The sequence below is a fragment of the Dromiciops gliroides genome, chromosome 5, assembly GCF_019393635.1.
Source record: "Dromiciops gliroides isolate mDroGli1 chromosome 5, mDroGli1.pri, whole genome shotgun sequence".
Classification (NCBI taxonomy): Eukaryota; Metazoa; Chordata; class Mammalia; order Microbiotheria; family Microbiotheriidae; genus Dromiciops; species Dromiciops gliroides.
Window position 1 is genome coordinate 200,318,565 of NC_057865.1, and position 15,946 is coordinate 200,334,510.

At 39.2% G+C, this 15,946-nt stretch overlaps 1 protein-coding gene across 1 annotated transcript in view; it reads left to right on the top strand.

Moving 5' to 3' along the window:
- Positions 1-15,946, top strand: part of B4GALNT3 (beta-1,4-N-acetyl-galactosaminyltransferase 3) — a 151,894-nt gene that overhangs the window by 107,757 nt on the left and 28,191 nt on the right. Inside the window, exons 2-3 of the mRNA XM_043968259.1 lie at positions 4,626-4,729; positions 7,382-7,459. Coding sequence (XP_043824194.1) covers positions 4,626-4,729; positions 7,382-7,459 — 182 coding nt within the window. The remainder of the gene's footprint in view (positions 1-4,625; positions 4,730-7,381; positions 7,460-15,946) is intronic.

Below are 15,946 nucleotides of genomic sequence, written 5' to 3' on the forward strand. Positions count from 1 at the left end.
ATTGGCGACCACTCATTAAATATTTTAGACAGACTAGCTAGAATTTTAACCCTTAACAGGGTGGATCCATTCAGGAAAGCAATTTGGAATTAGGCACAAATATTACACCTATACCCCCAAAGAGATCACAGAAAGAGGAAAAGGTCCTATATGCACAAAACTATTTATAGCAGCTCTATTGGTGGTGGCAAAAAAAACTGGAAATCAAGGGGATGCCTATCAATTGGGGAATGGCTAAACAAATTATAGTATATACAGAATACTATCAGGCTGTAAGAAATGAGGGGCTAGTTTCAAAGACACATGGAAGGACTGTTATAAACTGATAGAGAGTGAAGTGAGAAGAACCAGAAGATCAATTTATACTATAATACTGATATTATAGTATTTTGAGAATTAAGAACTATGATCAACTGATGATCTACCATAATTCCAGAGGATTGATAAAGTAGAATGTTATGCACCTCACGACAGAGTTAATGGATCAATATGAGAATATATTTTTCTTGACTATACTTACAGGGGTTCTCCTTTCCTTCCTTCTTCCCTTCTTCCTTTGATTCCTCCTTTCCTTCCTTCCTCCCTTCCTCCCTTTCTTCCTGTGATTAGGGAAAGGTGGGAGGAGAAAAAAGGGGAAATTTTTTTTCATAAATTAAATAATAAACTTTAAGAAAAGATGGGAAGAAAATAATGATGATAATTCACATTTATGGTACAAAGGTCATTATTCCCAACAGACTTGTGGCCTGAACTAAAACATGATTGGGAAATATTTGACAAAACAAATAAAAATATAATTAAACACAGATAATGTTAATATGTGGTTTTCTAAGTCAGTATTTAGACTGCAGGGAGCCTTAGGTACAGTTAGTTTAGTGGCCTGTTTGCATTTGACACCACTGGTGTCATGATCAATAAGAAAAATAAAGCTCAAAAAGATAGGAATTAAGTTGCCCAATATTATATGGTTTGGAGATTTTAGAGGGGGGATTATGTTAGTGTCTTTCTTTATCAAATATTATACTTAATTTTTGTGTGTATATGTTTCTAGCTTGTGTCTTCTGTGGTGCATATATGTGTGTATAGTTAAGTGTGTGTATAAATATGTGCGGAGGAGGTATATCTGTCTATTTTTTTTGCGAGGCAATTGGGGTTAAGTGACTTGCCCAGGGTCACACAGCTAGTAAGTTTCAAGTGTCTGAAGTCAGATTTGAACTCAGGTACTCCTGTATCCACTGCACCACCTAGCTGCCCCAGTATATCTGTTATTCCTTGAATGTGTTGCTCATTGACAGTTACCAGAGATCAAGGGCGAAGTTTTTCAGCTAGGTGGCACAGTGAATAGAAAACTGGACCTGTAGTCAGAAAGACCTTCGTTCCAACCTCTGATATTTGCTAGCTGTGTGACCCTGGGCAAGTCACTTAACTTCTTTTTGCCTCAGTTTCCTCATCTGTAAAAAGGAGACAGTAATAGCATCGGGGCTCCTAAGATTGTTATGAGGATAAAATGGTACAATATTTGTTGTGTTTTGCAAGCCTTAAAATGCTCAATAAACTCAATCTTATTGTTATCTATGTGCTATGTACAAGTGGAATCTTAATGGAAACTCTTTGATGAGGGCAACATAGCATGGTGGAACAGATCTGGGACTTGGGAATCAGAAGACTTGGGTTTGGATCCTGGCTGGACCACTTACTAGCTTGTGACTTTGACAACTCTTTCATCTTCTGCTAACCTTAGTTTCCTTATCTATGGAGAAATGGGAATGGTAATAACTTGACTGGCTTCCTCAGAGGATGGTTGAGATCTCACTTACACTAGAAATTCTCCCTTGACTCTCACAACCTGAGAAGAAGATGGGGAACTTGAGTATCTGCATTTCCTAATAGATGAGGTAACAGTTTCAGAGAGGTTTGAGTAACTTACCCAAGGGCACACAGCCAGTTAGTGGCAAAGCTAGGATCAAACCCAAGTCTTTTGACTCCCAAGTCCCAAAGCCCTTTCCACTATATCATGTTGTCTCCATCAAATAGTTGGATTTATATAAATGTTAATTGGTATGATAATAATAACTGGCATTTGTATGATCCTTTAAGGCTTGCTGAGTACTGAGTACAGACTATCAGACTTACAACAGCTCCATGAGGTCAGTTCTATATTATTATCGCCATTGTAAAATGAGGAAGCTGGAGCCTTGAGAGGATAGGCCCTCATGACTTTGCCAGTAAGTAGCAAAGACAGAATGCAAACGCAGCTTTCTGCAGAATTCACTTTAAAATGGTCTCCACCAGCCCATCACACTCCTTCTCATGATGATGGTGGTGATGGAGACCTGCGACAGTTCCCAAGTGCTCATCCTCACCTCTAATGAAGACATGCAGAAGCTCTCTCCAGAAAGGAAGTCATTGGGTCATTTCCCTTGGCATCTGCAGGTTACCAGCACTTTTGTATAGGAAGAAGGAGCAATTCTGGCTGCTTAGTGAGCTCTAGTTATTCCCCTACCTTGTTGTAAAAGCCCCAAGTTAATGTCTCAGTGTGTCTTTTATGTTTAGAGAGAAGTGTCTACATGAACTCTGTGTGTGTGTGTGTGTATGTACCTAGTAGTCATTTCAAGTTTGTTTTCTCAGTTCCTCCTGCCTCTGAGGCTTAACTTCTTGCTTTCCCTGGGATAGATCTTGTGTCCTGGAGCCAAGATCCTGAAGGGTAGCTTCCAGATGTCTCCCAGCAGCTGGCTTCCTGATTTCCCATCTCCCAGCAGCTTATAAATGTGTTTGATAAACAGCAAACCCTGGCCCACCCACTCTGCACCTCCCTCAGCTCTAGACCCATCCAACTGGGCAGGATTGATTCTGAACAGTGGAGATGCTGACATCTCCTTGCTTTTCCTAAGGTGCAACCGAGGTGTTGAATGAAGTGGAGAGAGCTCTTTTTGGGAAGCTTAAAATGAGAAGGGGAATTACCTGGCTCTCTGTCATTACCTTCCCTTCTCTGCTTTTGACAACAATCATCTTTCTGGAGATATTTTTAGGGCAGAAAGAGAGAAATCCATTTTCATCACACTTGGTCCTCCTCTCTCCTGCTTACGAAAGTCAGTGTGTGTCAGTGGGAGGCAGATTCATGTCCAGTCACTGCTACTGATGGACAGTTTGATCTCAGATAAGTTGGTCAGCCTCCTTGTACCACAGTTTCATCACTTATTAAGCCCCTTCTATTATCCACAAGGTACCAGGGACACAAAGACTGAAACAAAACAGTCCCTGCCTTCAAAGACCTTTCATTCTACTGGAAGGAAACAACTCATACTCTGCTAAGTAAATACACAATGTAGATATAAAAAATAAATACAAAGGCGTTTCAGGAATCGGGGTGTACTAACAACTGAGTGATAAGGTAACAAGTAGGAGGTGGTACTCGATTTGAACCTCAAAAGGAGCTAGGAATTCCAAGAGGGGGAGGTGAGAAAAGTGTGCATTCCAGGCCCTGGGGACAACATAATGCAAAAACACAGAGGAGGAAGATGTGTGAAGAACAGAAAATGGGACACTTTGGCTGGAAGGTAAAGTGTCATGAGGCAGAATCAGAAGCTATCAGCCTGGAATGATAGGCTAGTGCCTGGGCTTCAAATGCATTTGTATTTTATCCTAAATACAGTAGGGAGCTGCTGAAACTTCTTGAGCAGAAATGTCTAATACATGGGCCAAAGGCCTCCACACTCCCTGTAGCCCATATAAAATGGAAGAGAAAATGAAAATACAATTTTTCTTGTTGTTCGGTCGTTTCAGTCGTTATCTAACTCTTCGTGACCCATTGGGGGTTTTCTTGGCTAAGATACTGAAGTGATTTGCCATTTCCTTCTCCAGCTCATTTTATAGATGAGGAAACTGAAGCAATCAGGGATGAGAGACTGGTTCAGGGTCACACAGCTAATAAATGTCTAAGGCCAGATTTGAACTCAGGAAGAGGAGTCTTCCTGACTCCAGGCCTGGCACTCTAGGAAAAAAAATACAATAGAAAATAGATAATGCTAACAAGTGGTTTTCTGAGTCAGCATGCGGCCTTGTGGAATCCCTGTGTATGGTTTAGTGGCTCTTGTTTCTATTTTGAGTTTGACACCACTGATCTAGGTCAGAAGAGCTACCTGTTCTTTAGGAGTATCATTTTGGCAGCTGTATGGAAGCCCATTTGGAGAAAAGGAGAGATTAGAGTCAGAAAGACCAATTAGGCTGTTATTTGAGGAGTCTGGGTGAGAGGTGATAAGGGCTTGAACTGGAGTGGTTTTATTGTGAGTGGAGAGAAGGGGAATTGCAGATGTAGAATTGATGCGATTTGGCAGCTCTTAGGAATAGGAGGTGAATGAAAGTGAAGAGTTGAGGGGGGACTCAATAATTATAAATCTATAGTTGGGTGATTGGCAGAATGGTGGCACCTTTGACAGAAACACGGAAGTTAAGAGGAGGGGTGGGATTAAAGGGGGGTGGTGGTAATGAATTGTTTTCAACATTTGAAGAGGTCTGACCTGGGGAGGTAGAAGGAATCATTTCCTCAGGGTTTTTCCCCAGCACTTTGCAGAATGGGAATTTAGTTTTGAGATTCTACTGACCCATCTCGTCTTTCTGCTCCACAGGATATAGCAGTTGGAGAGAACTGGCCAAGGCTCTGGCTAATAGAAACATTCCTGCTGTGCATCCAGATCTCAAGTTCTATCATCCCCAGAGGCAGGATTCCAAGGTAAATACAAATGTTAGCCTGGGTCTCCTATCCTCAGAGAGTTAATATCTCTTCCCTGGTCCATATATCTTCCCTTTGTCATCATTCCTCCAACCTATGGGGAGACCTGCACCAAGAGGTGCACTTTCCTTCGGTAGAAGAGTGAAGGAAGCAAGCATGGACCCTGGAAACTTTGGCATCAGGAACATTTCCCAGCCTCATTGAGGGAGGCTGGTCAAGCCTGTCCCCTGTTCACCCTGAAGCTCCTAAATAGAGCTGGTTCTCTGAGGGTCACTATATCTTTCTTAACAGAAAGAGGGCCAGATTTGAAGTCAGAAGATCTAGATTTGAATCCTGGCTCTACCACTTGCTAATTGTGTGGCCTTGGTTAAATTGGGGGATGAGAAGGAGAGGGGGAAGGGAGGGGAGAGAGAGAGAGAGAGAGAGAGAGAGAGAGAGAGAGAGAGAGAGAGAGAGAGAGAGAGAGAGAGAGAGAGAGAAGAGGGAAAGAAAGAAACAGAGAAGAGGGAAAGGGGAAGAGAGAAAAGAGAGAGAAACGAAGAGAGGAGAGGGAAAGGGGGAAGAGAGAAAAGAAAGAGAGAAGAGAGAAAGGAGAGAGAGAATTTATTAAAAGCATTTGCTGCTTGCCAAGCAAGGTGCTAAGTGCTTGAAATACAAATACATGCAAAGACAGTCACTAGTAACAGGGATTTGGTTTTTCTTACTTTTTCAGTGGGATGGGGAGGGGAAATAGGAGGGAGAAAAGTCTGGTTTTTGTTTGAAAAGACAAGAAAATTTAATTAAAAAACAAACAAACAAACAACAACAACAAAAGACAAGCCCTGCCCTCAAGGAAGGGGTGGGGAGCAGCTCATAAAGACAGCACCAAAAGGCTATCTGGAAGAGAGGACAGGTCCAATCAAGGAAAGAAGGTGGGAGAAGTCAGGTAGGGAGTCATGGACTGGGATGGCTTTGAAATGAGCATGACTGGCATGGACCTTTCCTTAAAGGAGGCTCCAGGAAGGAACTCCCTAAATGGAGGAGGAGCTCATGGGGCAAATGTCTTGTCAACACGAGAAGATTGCTGGGGCAGAGGTGAAGTAACCTGGAAAGACATAGGCTGGGCTAGATTTGAAGAACTTAACCTCTTTGGGGCAGCTCTAGGTGGTTTAGTGTTTAGAGTCCCAGGCCTAGAGTCTGGAAGACTCTTCCTGAGTTCAAATCCAGCCTCAGACACTTACTATGTGACCCTGGGCAAATCACTTAACTCTCTTTGCCTCAATTTCCTCATCTGCACGATGAGCTGGAGAAGGAAATGGCCAACCACTCCAGTATCTTTGCCAAGAAAATCCCAAATGGGGGCACAGAGAGTCAGACACAGCTGAAGTGACTGAACAACAACAACCACCTCTCTGGGACTCACTTTCCTCATTTTTAAAATGAAGGACTTAGATTAAATGATTCATGGAGCTCCTGCAGGCTTTAATTCTTTGATCTATCAGAGGAAAAAAAGGTAAAGTGGAGTAGAAAAAACAATTGACTCTTCTCTCTGACACAGGAAGGATATTGACAGACTAGGGTGCAGACAGAATTGTGTGATCAGCATGGTAAGTGGGTTGGAAGCCATGTCATATGAAGACTAGTTAAGGGAATTGGTATGGTTAGTTTAGAGAAGAATTTTAAATCTTATCGAGTCCTTGGGTTTTTTTGTTTTTTCATCTTTGTACCTCCAGTGCCTAGCACAGTGCCTAATACATAGTCTTCAAGTATCTGAAGGCCATACTGTGGAAGAAACATTAAACTTCTTCTCTCTGGCCTGAGGGCAGAACTAAGGATAATGGGTAGAAGATGCAGAGAAATATGTAAGGAGCTTTATGTAAGGAAAAAATTCTTGACAATTAGAGTTGTTGAAAAGTGAAATAGGTGCTGGTGAGTTTCCTGTTGCTCAGTCTTCAAGCTGAGAATGAGTGACAGGGAGGTAGCTGAGGAGATTCCTGTTCAATCCTGAGTTGGACTAAAATGCCTCTAGGTCTCTTCCAACTTTGAAATTCTCTAATTCTAGATTGAGGAAGAAGGGGAATGTAGGAAATGGGATGATATTTAGTTTCTCTTCAGGGAGATCAGCTCTTAATTGGAGAAGCTAAATATGAACCTAGGATTATTTTATCCAAGATGGTATGTGCATAAAAGAGTTGCGAACCAGGCTGCAATCAGAGTGATTTTTGTCATGGGCCTTAATATATTTTTTTTTAATTTTTTTTTTTTTTGGTGAGGCAATTGGGGTTAAGTGACTTGCCCAAGGTCACACAGCAAGTAAGTGTCAAGTGTCTGAGGTCGGATTTGAACTCAGGTACTCCTGACTCCAGGGCCGGTGCTCTATCTACTGCGCCACCTAGCTGCCCCCATGGGCCTTAATATTGAGAATTCTGTGAGGTCAGGAACTATATCACCTTCTACATCCCATCAGAATGTCTCTAATTTGGGCACTTATCTGTTCATTCGAATCACTGGCTGCAATAAAGCATGACCCTGAAGCTTACAGCTTTAATCATCAACTTCTTCCAAATCCTGCTTTTTTTCTCACAGCCCTTTCCCCCTCTTGCCCCATTTTGGTCACACTCACTGTTTTCCTTTTGGTTTTGTTCTCTGCTGTGATGCTGCTTGGTGGCACAGGTCCAAGAGCCAGACAGAGGTGGGCTCAGGAGTGAGACCTATCAGCAATGGAACAAGCCTGTTCCCTGGATCTCAGAGGTGGGACACTCATTATGATGCCTGAACTTTCCTATTTGCTTTCTGTTCTTTTAAAAATACTTTTAGGGCAGAGAACTAAGGCAGAAAATGTTTCCTAAGGGTTTCTGCATCATACAAATTTAGGATTTTAGAGCTTGAAGGGACCTTAATTCAGCCCTTTCATTTTGTAGAAGCCATGACTACTCATAGGAGTGAAGTGATGACTTCTGCCATGTCACACTTCAGTCGGAAGTTCGAACCCAGTTCTGAACCCAAATCCAAATGCTCTTTCTACCATACCACACCCCGGTGGATGAGTTATTTTGTTATTGAGAATTTTAATCACTAGGGATAGAGATTATCATTGAATTTTCCTCCAATAGGCTTGAGTAGTAGAAAATATATCACCATTTTACAGAGAGGGAATGGAGAGGTGAAAGTCTTGTCCAGGACCACACAGTACCTTTGAAATGACAACTTTGACCTTGATGGGGTCTTTGTGTCCCCTATCTCTGATCAGCCTTGCCCCACTACTGGGGAGTACAGCAGTGTTGTTTTTAAGATGCTATTATTTTAAGTTTTTGTTCCCAGATTCACAATTCCTCCAAACCCTATTGAATATGACATACTAAAATCTAATAGCTACAAGTTTTTCCTCAGGGAATCACTGGACACACAGAAAAGACCCTAGAAGTACACAGTGAATTTGCATATGAACATGAAAATGTGATGTCACTCAACTGTCTACAAATATTTCTGTGGGTTCACTGGGTGGGTGTTCCCTTTAGCTGTTTAGATCACAGTGCATCCACATCTTCTCCTCCTATGGACTGTTGGCCATGTCCTCTAATAGTCGCCACAGAGGGTCCTCCCAGTGTGGTGTAGGCCTTCCTTTCTGCCTTGTGCAGACGCCAAGGCAGTCCTCAAGCTCTCCATCTGTTGTTCCTTACGCTAAATCCTAGCCCACCTCCTTTTCTGATCACACATTTCCTAGATAATATCATTTATGCTACTTTGGGCACATCTTCGGGTAATGTTTTCCAGGCTACCATATGCTTCTCTGTTGCGATTTTTGTGTCATCCGCTATTTTGATTCTTTAGAGATTACAGTGATTCCTAATCATGTTATATTACTGGGATGTGCCTTGAATTTAATTTACTGAATACTTGGAAACAGATTTGTATTAAAAATATTTCAGAGAACAATTTGGAATTATTGAAAGTACTATGCAGTGTTGTAAATGTAAAATGTAATTTGTCAGATCTCTTTCTCCTGTGGAATTTCATTCTCCTTCTGCAGTGCCGCACATACTTGTATGCATATACATACAACACACATGTTTATATACACGTGAGTCCATGTTTATGGAGAACATGCATAATGTGCATGCATGTTTTGTGAAGATATAAACATGCACACATATTTCTTGGTGTGCATATACCTGTATTATGTGTGTGGTGTGTCAATGACAAGTACCTGTATATAAAAGTGTGTATGTTTATACAGTGTCCCAAAAGTCTGAGCACAATTACACACAAACACACACATTCTCTCTCTCTCACACACACACACACACACACACACACTTCCTCAGTAGATTCGCTAGAATTTATATAGTTGGGACAATCACATTCTTCATCTACTTGCTCTTTATGTTCTATGTATATGTTTGGATTGAATTTTTTTTTGCATGGTTAATGGGTCTCATTAACTAAGCTTCCTTTTATTCTTTGATTTGATATGGTTAGCTCACTGTTATACACAAACAGGAGCATTATCATCCTCTTATAGTAAAAATAAAAATAGCTAACATTTGTTGTTATTCAGTTGTTTTAGTTGTGTATGGCTCTTTGTGACCCCTTTTGGGGTTTTCTTGGCAAAGATGATTGGAGAAGTTTGCCATTTCCTTCTCCAGTTCATTTTACAGATAAGGAAACTGAGGCAAACAAGGTTAAGTGACTTAGGTAGGGTCACACAGCTAGTAAGTATCTGAAGCTGGATTTGAACTGAGGAAGAGAAGTCTTCCTGATTTCAGTTCTAGTATTCTATCCACTGCACCACCTAGCTACTCAGAGCTAACATTTACCTGGCACTTGAAGGTTTGCAAAGTATTTTACACATATTATCTCATTTGATCTTTGCAACAGCCCTGGTATTCTTATTTCCATTTTACACATGAGGAAACTGAGATGAGAAAAGTACAATGATTACCAAGATAGTCCAATGTTGGTCTTTCTGACTCCAACAGCATGCACTCCTCTTTGCTTTTTCCATATGGACTACACAAGTGCAATACATTCTCTATAACTGTGACAAACAAACACTTTTAGCTTACATGCATTTCCTTATTTTATTCCTTACTTGATATTGATTGTACAGCAAAGTTATCTCTGTTGTATTTATCAAGATTTTTTTTTCATAATCTTAACATATGCATGAAAGATATCTTCTTGGAAGAGAGTTTTAAGGCTGTATTTTGTTCCAGAGCCAAATTGGTTTTATAATCTGCTAATACTAAACACAACGGGATCTTGTATTCTCTATAATTTTCAAGCAAGTGTGGACTTTTTATAGGATAATCAAACTAACTTCTATAAACTTTTTACCTTTTTATATCTTAAAAAAAACCCTATGTAATATGTAACCTCCTTTTGTTACAGTTACTTGTTTCTTTTTTCTTTCTTTTTTTAAAAAATAATATTTGGCACTGATTTCACAAGATTTTGGCATTCTTTAATTTTTCCTCATGAAATTACACTTTTATTGCATTGGCTATTAAATATATCTTTGAACAGTGGGATTCTAAGCCAATAAACATTTTTTTTTTGAGTGGGGCAATGAGGGTTAAGTGACTTGCCCAGGGTCACACAGCTACTAAGTGTCAAGTGTCTGAGGCCGGATTTAAACTCAGGTCCTCCTGAATCCAGGGCTGGTGCTTTATCTACTGTGCCACCTAGCTGCCTCAGCCAATAAACATTTAATAATGAATTATGAGGGCTGGTAGATAGAGCTCCGGGCCAGGAGTCAGAAAAGACCTGAGTTCAAATTTGACCTCAAACACTTAACTAGCTATATGACCCTGTGCAAGTCTCTTAACCCTGTTTGCCTCAGTTTCCTCATCTGTAAAATGAGCTGAAGAAGGAAATGGTAAACCATTCCTGTATCTTTGCCAAGAAAACATGGCTGAAATGACTAAACAACAATTAACAAATAAATGATGGATGGATGGATGCAGAAAAATATCCACTAAATAACTTCTATACATCTAGTACTTGTCCTGTGCTGGAGATATAAATACAAAATAGAGACAGCCCCTGCCTTTAAGGTGCTTACATTCTAATGGGAGAGTCAACATATACAGCACATAGAAAGGACTCAAAGTCCCTTATTCATTATTTTATTAATTTACTCATTTATGTGTGTATATCTAGTATATACATATATATACATGTAGCATCATATATGTAGGTATATACACAAACCACAACATGAAAACACCTAGAGAAAAGCCTACAGCACATTGGGAGTATTGTGTGTGTATGTATATGTGCTTGTATGCATGTGATCTATGTATGTATATACGTGTGTGCATATATGTGTGTATACACACATATATACAAGCACACATATACCTTTGTACTAACTTGATAGACTCCTTGTGATCTATTTTTCCTTTTTCAATTTGATTTTTTAATTCAAAATTCTATTTTCTTTCCTTTCCACCCCCAAGTGAGAAAAAAAGACAAAACCCTTTTGATAAATACACATAGTGAAACAAAATATGACCAGTGTGTGAATTTTTTCTGCTTGACCATGAATATTTATTACAAGAGTATTTCTTTTTGTTCTTGTTGTTCAAGTGGAAAATGGGAATAAAATAATGGATTTTTGGTCATTAAAAAAATTAAATTTTTAAAAAGAACATCAAAAAATATTTTCGTAGATGTAGGTCCTTTTCCTCTTTCTTTGATCTCGGGGTAGAGTAGTAGTAGAGTAGTATTGTGTCAAAAGCTATGCACAGCTTAGAGACTTTAAGGGCATAGTTCTGAATTGCTTTCTAGAATAATTGGAGCAATTCACAGCTCTGCCAAAAATGAATTAATATCTCTATTTTCCCGCAAGCCTATCCAACATTTGTTATTTTCATTTTTTGGGTCAACTTTGCCAATCTGATGAGTGGGAAGTAGGATTTCAGAGTTGCTTTAATTTGTATTTGTTTAATTATTATTGATTTAAAATATTTTTAACATGGATTCTCATATGTTTGATTTCTTCCTCTGAAAATTGCCTGCTCATCTTTTGACCATCTATCTTTTCTTTTCTTTTCGTGGGGAAATGAGGGTTAAGTGACTTGCCAAGGGTCACACAGCTAGTAAGTGTCAAGTGTCTGAGTCCGGATTTGAACTCAGGTCCTCCTGAATCCAGGGCCAGTGCTTTATCCATTACGCCACCTAGCTGCCCCTTTTGACCATTTATCAATTGGGGAATCGCTCTTATTCTGACACCTTGAATCTGTTTCTTATATGTCTTTATAAATGAGGCTTTTATAAAAGAAACTTTCTGCAAGGATATTTTCCTAGTTTATTTCTTAGTCACATTTATTTTTATTTGTGCAAAAACTTTTACATTTTATGTAATCAGAATTGTCCTCTCTATCCCTTGTTTGATTGTGAACTCAACCCCTATCCATTATCTGAAAGATAATTTCTTCCTTGTACCTCTAATTTTTTTTATAATGTCATCCATTAGATGTAAATCACATATCCATTTAGAACTTATCTTGGTATATGGTATGAGATGTTGATTTCTAGTTTCTGTTAGCTTTCCAGTTTTCCCAGAAGTTTTTGTCAAATAGTGATTTTTTTCTTCTTTTTCAGTTAATGAAATCCACCTCTCCTTGCCCATTGAAAGAGAAAGAAAACAAATTTGAATAGTCATGCAAAACAAATTACTACAATGGCCACATCCAAAAATGTATGGACTCTGAGTACATGTGGTTGCTTCTGTATCTTGCATGCCTGATTTCTTCCACTGTCCATTTCTAAACGAATTTACTAAATTAAGTAAAAAATTATTTCGATGATTATTGTTTTATGATATAATTTGAGATTTGCTACTGTTAGGTCATCTTTCCCCACCCCATTCCCTTTTTTCATTATTTCCTTTGAGATTCTTGGCCTTTTGTGCCTCCAGATGAATTTCATTACCATTTTTTTCTAGATTTATAACATAATCCTTAGGTGGTTTGATTGGTGAAGCACTGAATAATTAAACTAATTTAGGTAATATCATTTGTTTTATATTAGTTTGTTCTAGCTATGAGCGATTATTTCTCCAATTACTTAGGTCTGTCTTTATTTCTGTAAAGAGCATTTTAGGTAGTTCTCATTTGTGTCTTGGTAGGTAGACTCCCAAGTATTTTATACATTTTGTAGTGATTTTAAATTTGTCTCTTTCTGCTGAGTTTTGTGGATAATGTACAGAAATATTGAGAATTTATGGGGATTTATTTTATATCCTGCAACTTTACCAGAACTAGTGTTTCGGTTAGTATTAACTTCCTAGGCTTCTCTAAGTAAACCATCACATCATCTGCAAAAAGTGATCATTTTGTTTATTTTTTGCCTGTGATTATTATCTTGACTTCCTTTTCTTGTTTTATTACTGTAGCCAGCATTTCTAGCACTATACTGAAGAGTGCTCCATCTTACCTTAGTCAGACTACCCCTGAAATGTGATATCCACATCTGGACACCACATTTTAACACTGGCAAATGAGAGAATGTTGTGAAGAATGTGATCAGGATGATGAGGGGACTTGCTCCTTGGTCCAGCTAAACTGGCTTACTTGTTCCTCACAGATCCTTATCTGTCTCTTTTATCTCTATATCTGCACAGTCCATCTCCTGTGCCTGGAATGCATTCCTTCACCCCCACCTTGTAGAATGCCTTACCTTGTTCAGAGTAAGCTAAAGCACCACCTCCTACATGAAGCCCCTCCTAATTTTCTCCAGCTTCCTCCCCTACTTGCCAAAATTACCTCCAATGTACTTATATATGTATACATTGTTCCTTTTAATAGAATGTAAGCTTTTTGAGAGCAGGGAGTGTTTGGGTTTAGGGTTTTTTGTTTTTTGTTTTTTTTGTTTTTTTGCCTTTCTGTGCCCAGCCCTAGCATAAGGTGTAGCACATAGGAGATACTTATAAACACTTCATGGGTGATTGCTTGACTGTATGTGAAATGATTGAAATAATGAAGAATGCTCAGCCTGAAGGTATTTTTTAGAAGGAGGTTCCTCAGCAGATAGCATATTTAGTGATGATAAAGGAATTCAAATAGGCTTGGTGACCACTCATTGGAGATTATCAGAAGGGATTATTCTTCAGGTATATCTTAGACTAGACCCTTTGGTCTTAGACCTTTTGGTCTTTGCTTCTTCTTCTTCTTTTTTTTTTTTTTGAAAGACCAAAGCTTCTTAAACTGTGGGCTGTGACCCCACATGGGGTTGTATAACTGAATGTGGGAGTTTCAAAGAAGTTGGCAGCAGTAAAAGGTTATGCATACCTATTTTATATACCTATATATATATATATATATAGGTATATAGGTCGTGTAAAAAATTTTTTGAGTGAAAAGAGGTCACAAGTGAAAAAAGTTTAAGAAGCCCTGGACTAGACAACCTCTAAGGTCTCCTCAGGTTTCCTGTAGGATTCTTTGATTGATTTACTCCCTAGCTTGGTAGGCTTGAAATCATTTATAGAACTTAGATCATATTGTCTCATTACATGCCTGTTGCAGATTGACTTATTCATTCTGAGAAGTTGTCTCTGTTAACTTTCTTTCTTTCTTTCTCTTTCTTTCTTTCTTTCTTTCTTTCTTTCTTTCTTTCTTTCTTTCTTTCTTTCTTTCTTTCTTTCTTTCTTTCTTTCTTTCTTTCTTCCTTCCGTCCTTCCTTCCTTCCTTCCTTCCTTCCTTCCTTCCTTCCTTCCTTCCTTCCTTCCTTCCTTCCTTCCTTCCTTTCTTTCTTTCTTTCGGTGAGGCACTTGGGGTTAAGTGACTTGCCTAAGGTCACACAGCTAGTAAGTGTTAAGTGTCTGAGGCCAAATTTGAACTCAGGTCTTCCTGAATCCAGGGCCAGGGCTTTATCCATTGTGCCACCTGGCTGCCCGAGTTTCTGAATTTTTTTCTGTTGTCGTCTGCTGGCCTTTGCATGTCATCTGCAGCTTCCACAAAACTCCCCCCAAATTCCCATTTAATTTCTCATGCTGACCCACGATATATCAAAACTATGATGGGGAAAGTCATGATGTGGAAGGGATAACTGGAATTAACATTCAAATAAGTGTTTGCTGCCTTGCTCCATTTGTGTTGTAGTTTTAGTAGTAAATTATTACATTCATCTGAAAAAAGTGAGGTAGGACAGAAGTTTCGAAAGGGAACAACAGTGTCTTTCCTTTAGCTACTTCCCTCCCCATGTCTAGACCAAAGAGTGTGTTGGAATCAGCTCCGACTAGAGCTGACTGTTAAATTTTCATTTACACCTTGGCATCTAAAAATTAAAACTAAATTTATTGTTTTGTTGATCGTCTATACTTTAAAAAGTGACAAAGTGTTAATAATGCAAATTTATTTTATAAGTGTCCTGTGGTCACTTCACCCTGCCCCATGCAGAGAGTCGGGTGTTAAACATTTGCTTGTCTCATTTGACTCTAGACCTCCATGGCAGAGTTGGTTTTCAGATGCCAGCCATGAATGTCAAGATACAGGGTGTTAGAGGGGAAGGTACAAGAGCTAGACTGGGGGATCTTAACCTTTATTTTGCAGAGGACACCTTTGGCAGGCTTTACCTGTGGGCCTCTTCTCAGAGTAATGTTTTAAAATACAGAAAATAAAATACATAGAATCACAATTGTATTGAAATAGTTATCAAAATATTTTTTGAAAAATTCACAGACCCCACATTAAGAATGTCAAAAGAGGGCTAGCTCGGTGGCTCAGTGGATAAAACACTGGCCCTGGATTCAGGAGGACCTGAGTTCAAATCCAGTGTCAGACACTTGACACTTACTAGCTGTGTGACCCTGGGCAAGTCACTTAACCCTCATTGCCCCACCCAAAAAAAATGTCAGAAGAGGGACACCTGTTTCTCTTCAAGTTATCAGGGAGAATTAAAGGGTCCTAATCAGAAGAGAAGAAATATTTCAAAGGGAAAATATAGAGAAAAGATCTCAAAGGTGTGTTTTTTAAAATTCTAAATGTGGGTTCTAATCAGTCCCCCCAGTTTTGGGGGGAAACTGACTAAAATCACTGATAAACAAGTTTAGGTTTTTTAAGGGTTTATTGAAAGATAGTAAAAGAAAGAGAAAGATTGAAAGCAGATTTCCTATAACCTGGCAATCCTTGCCTTCCTAAACCTACCACTTCTGAAGTTCTCTGCCACCATGCTGATGTCTTGCACCAAAAGAGGAAGAAGACTCTCCCCAGTGTCCACTTCCTGCTTCATGTT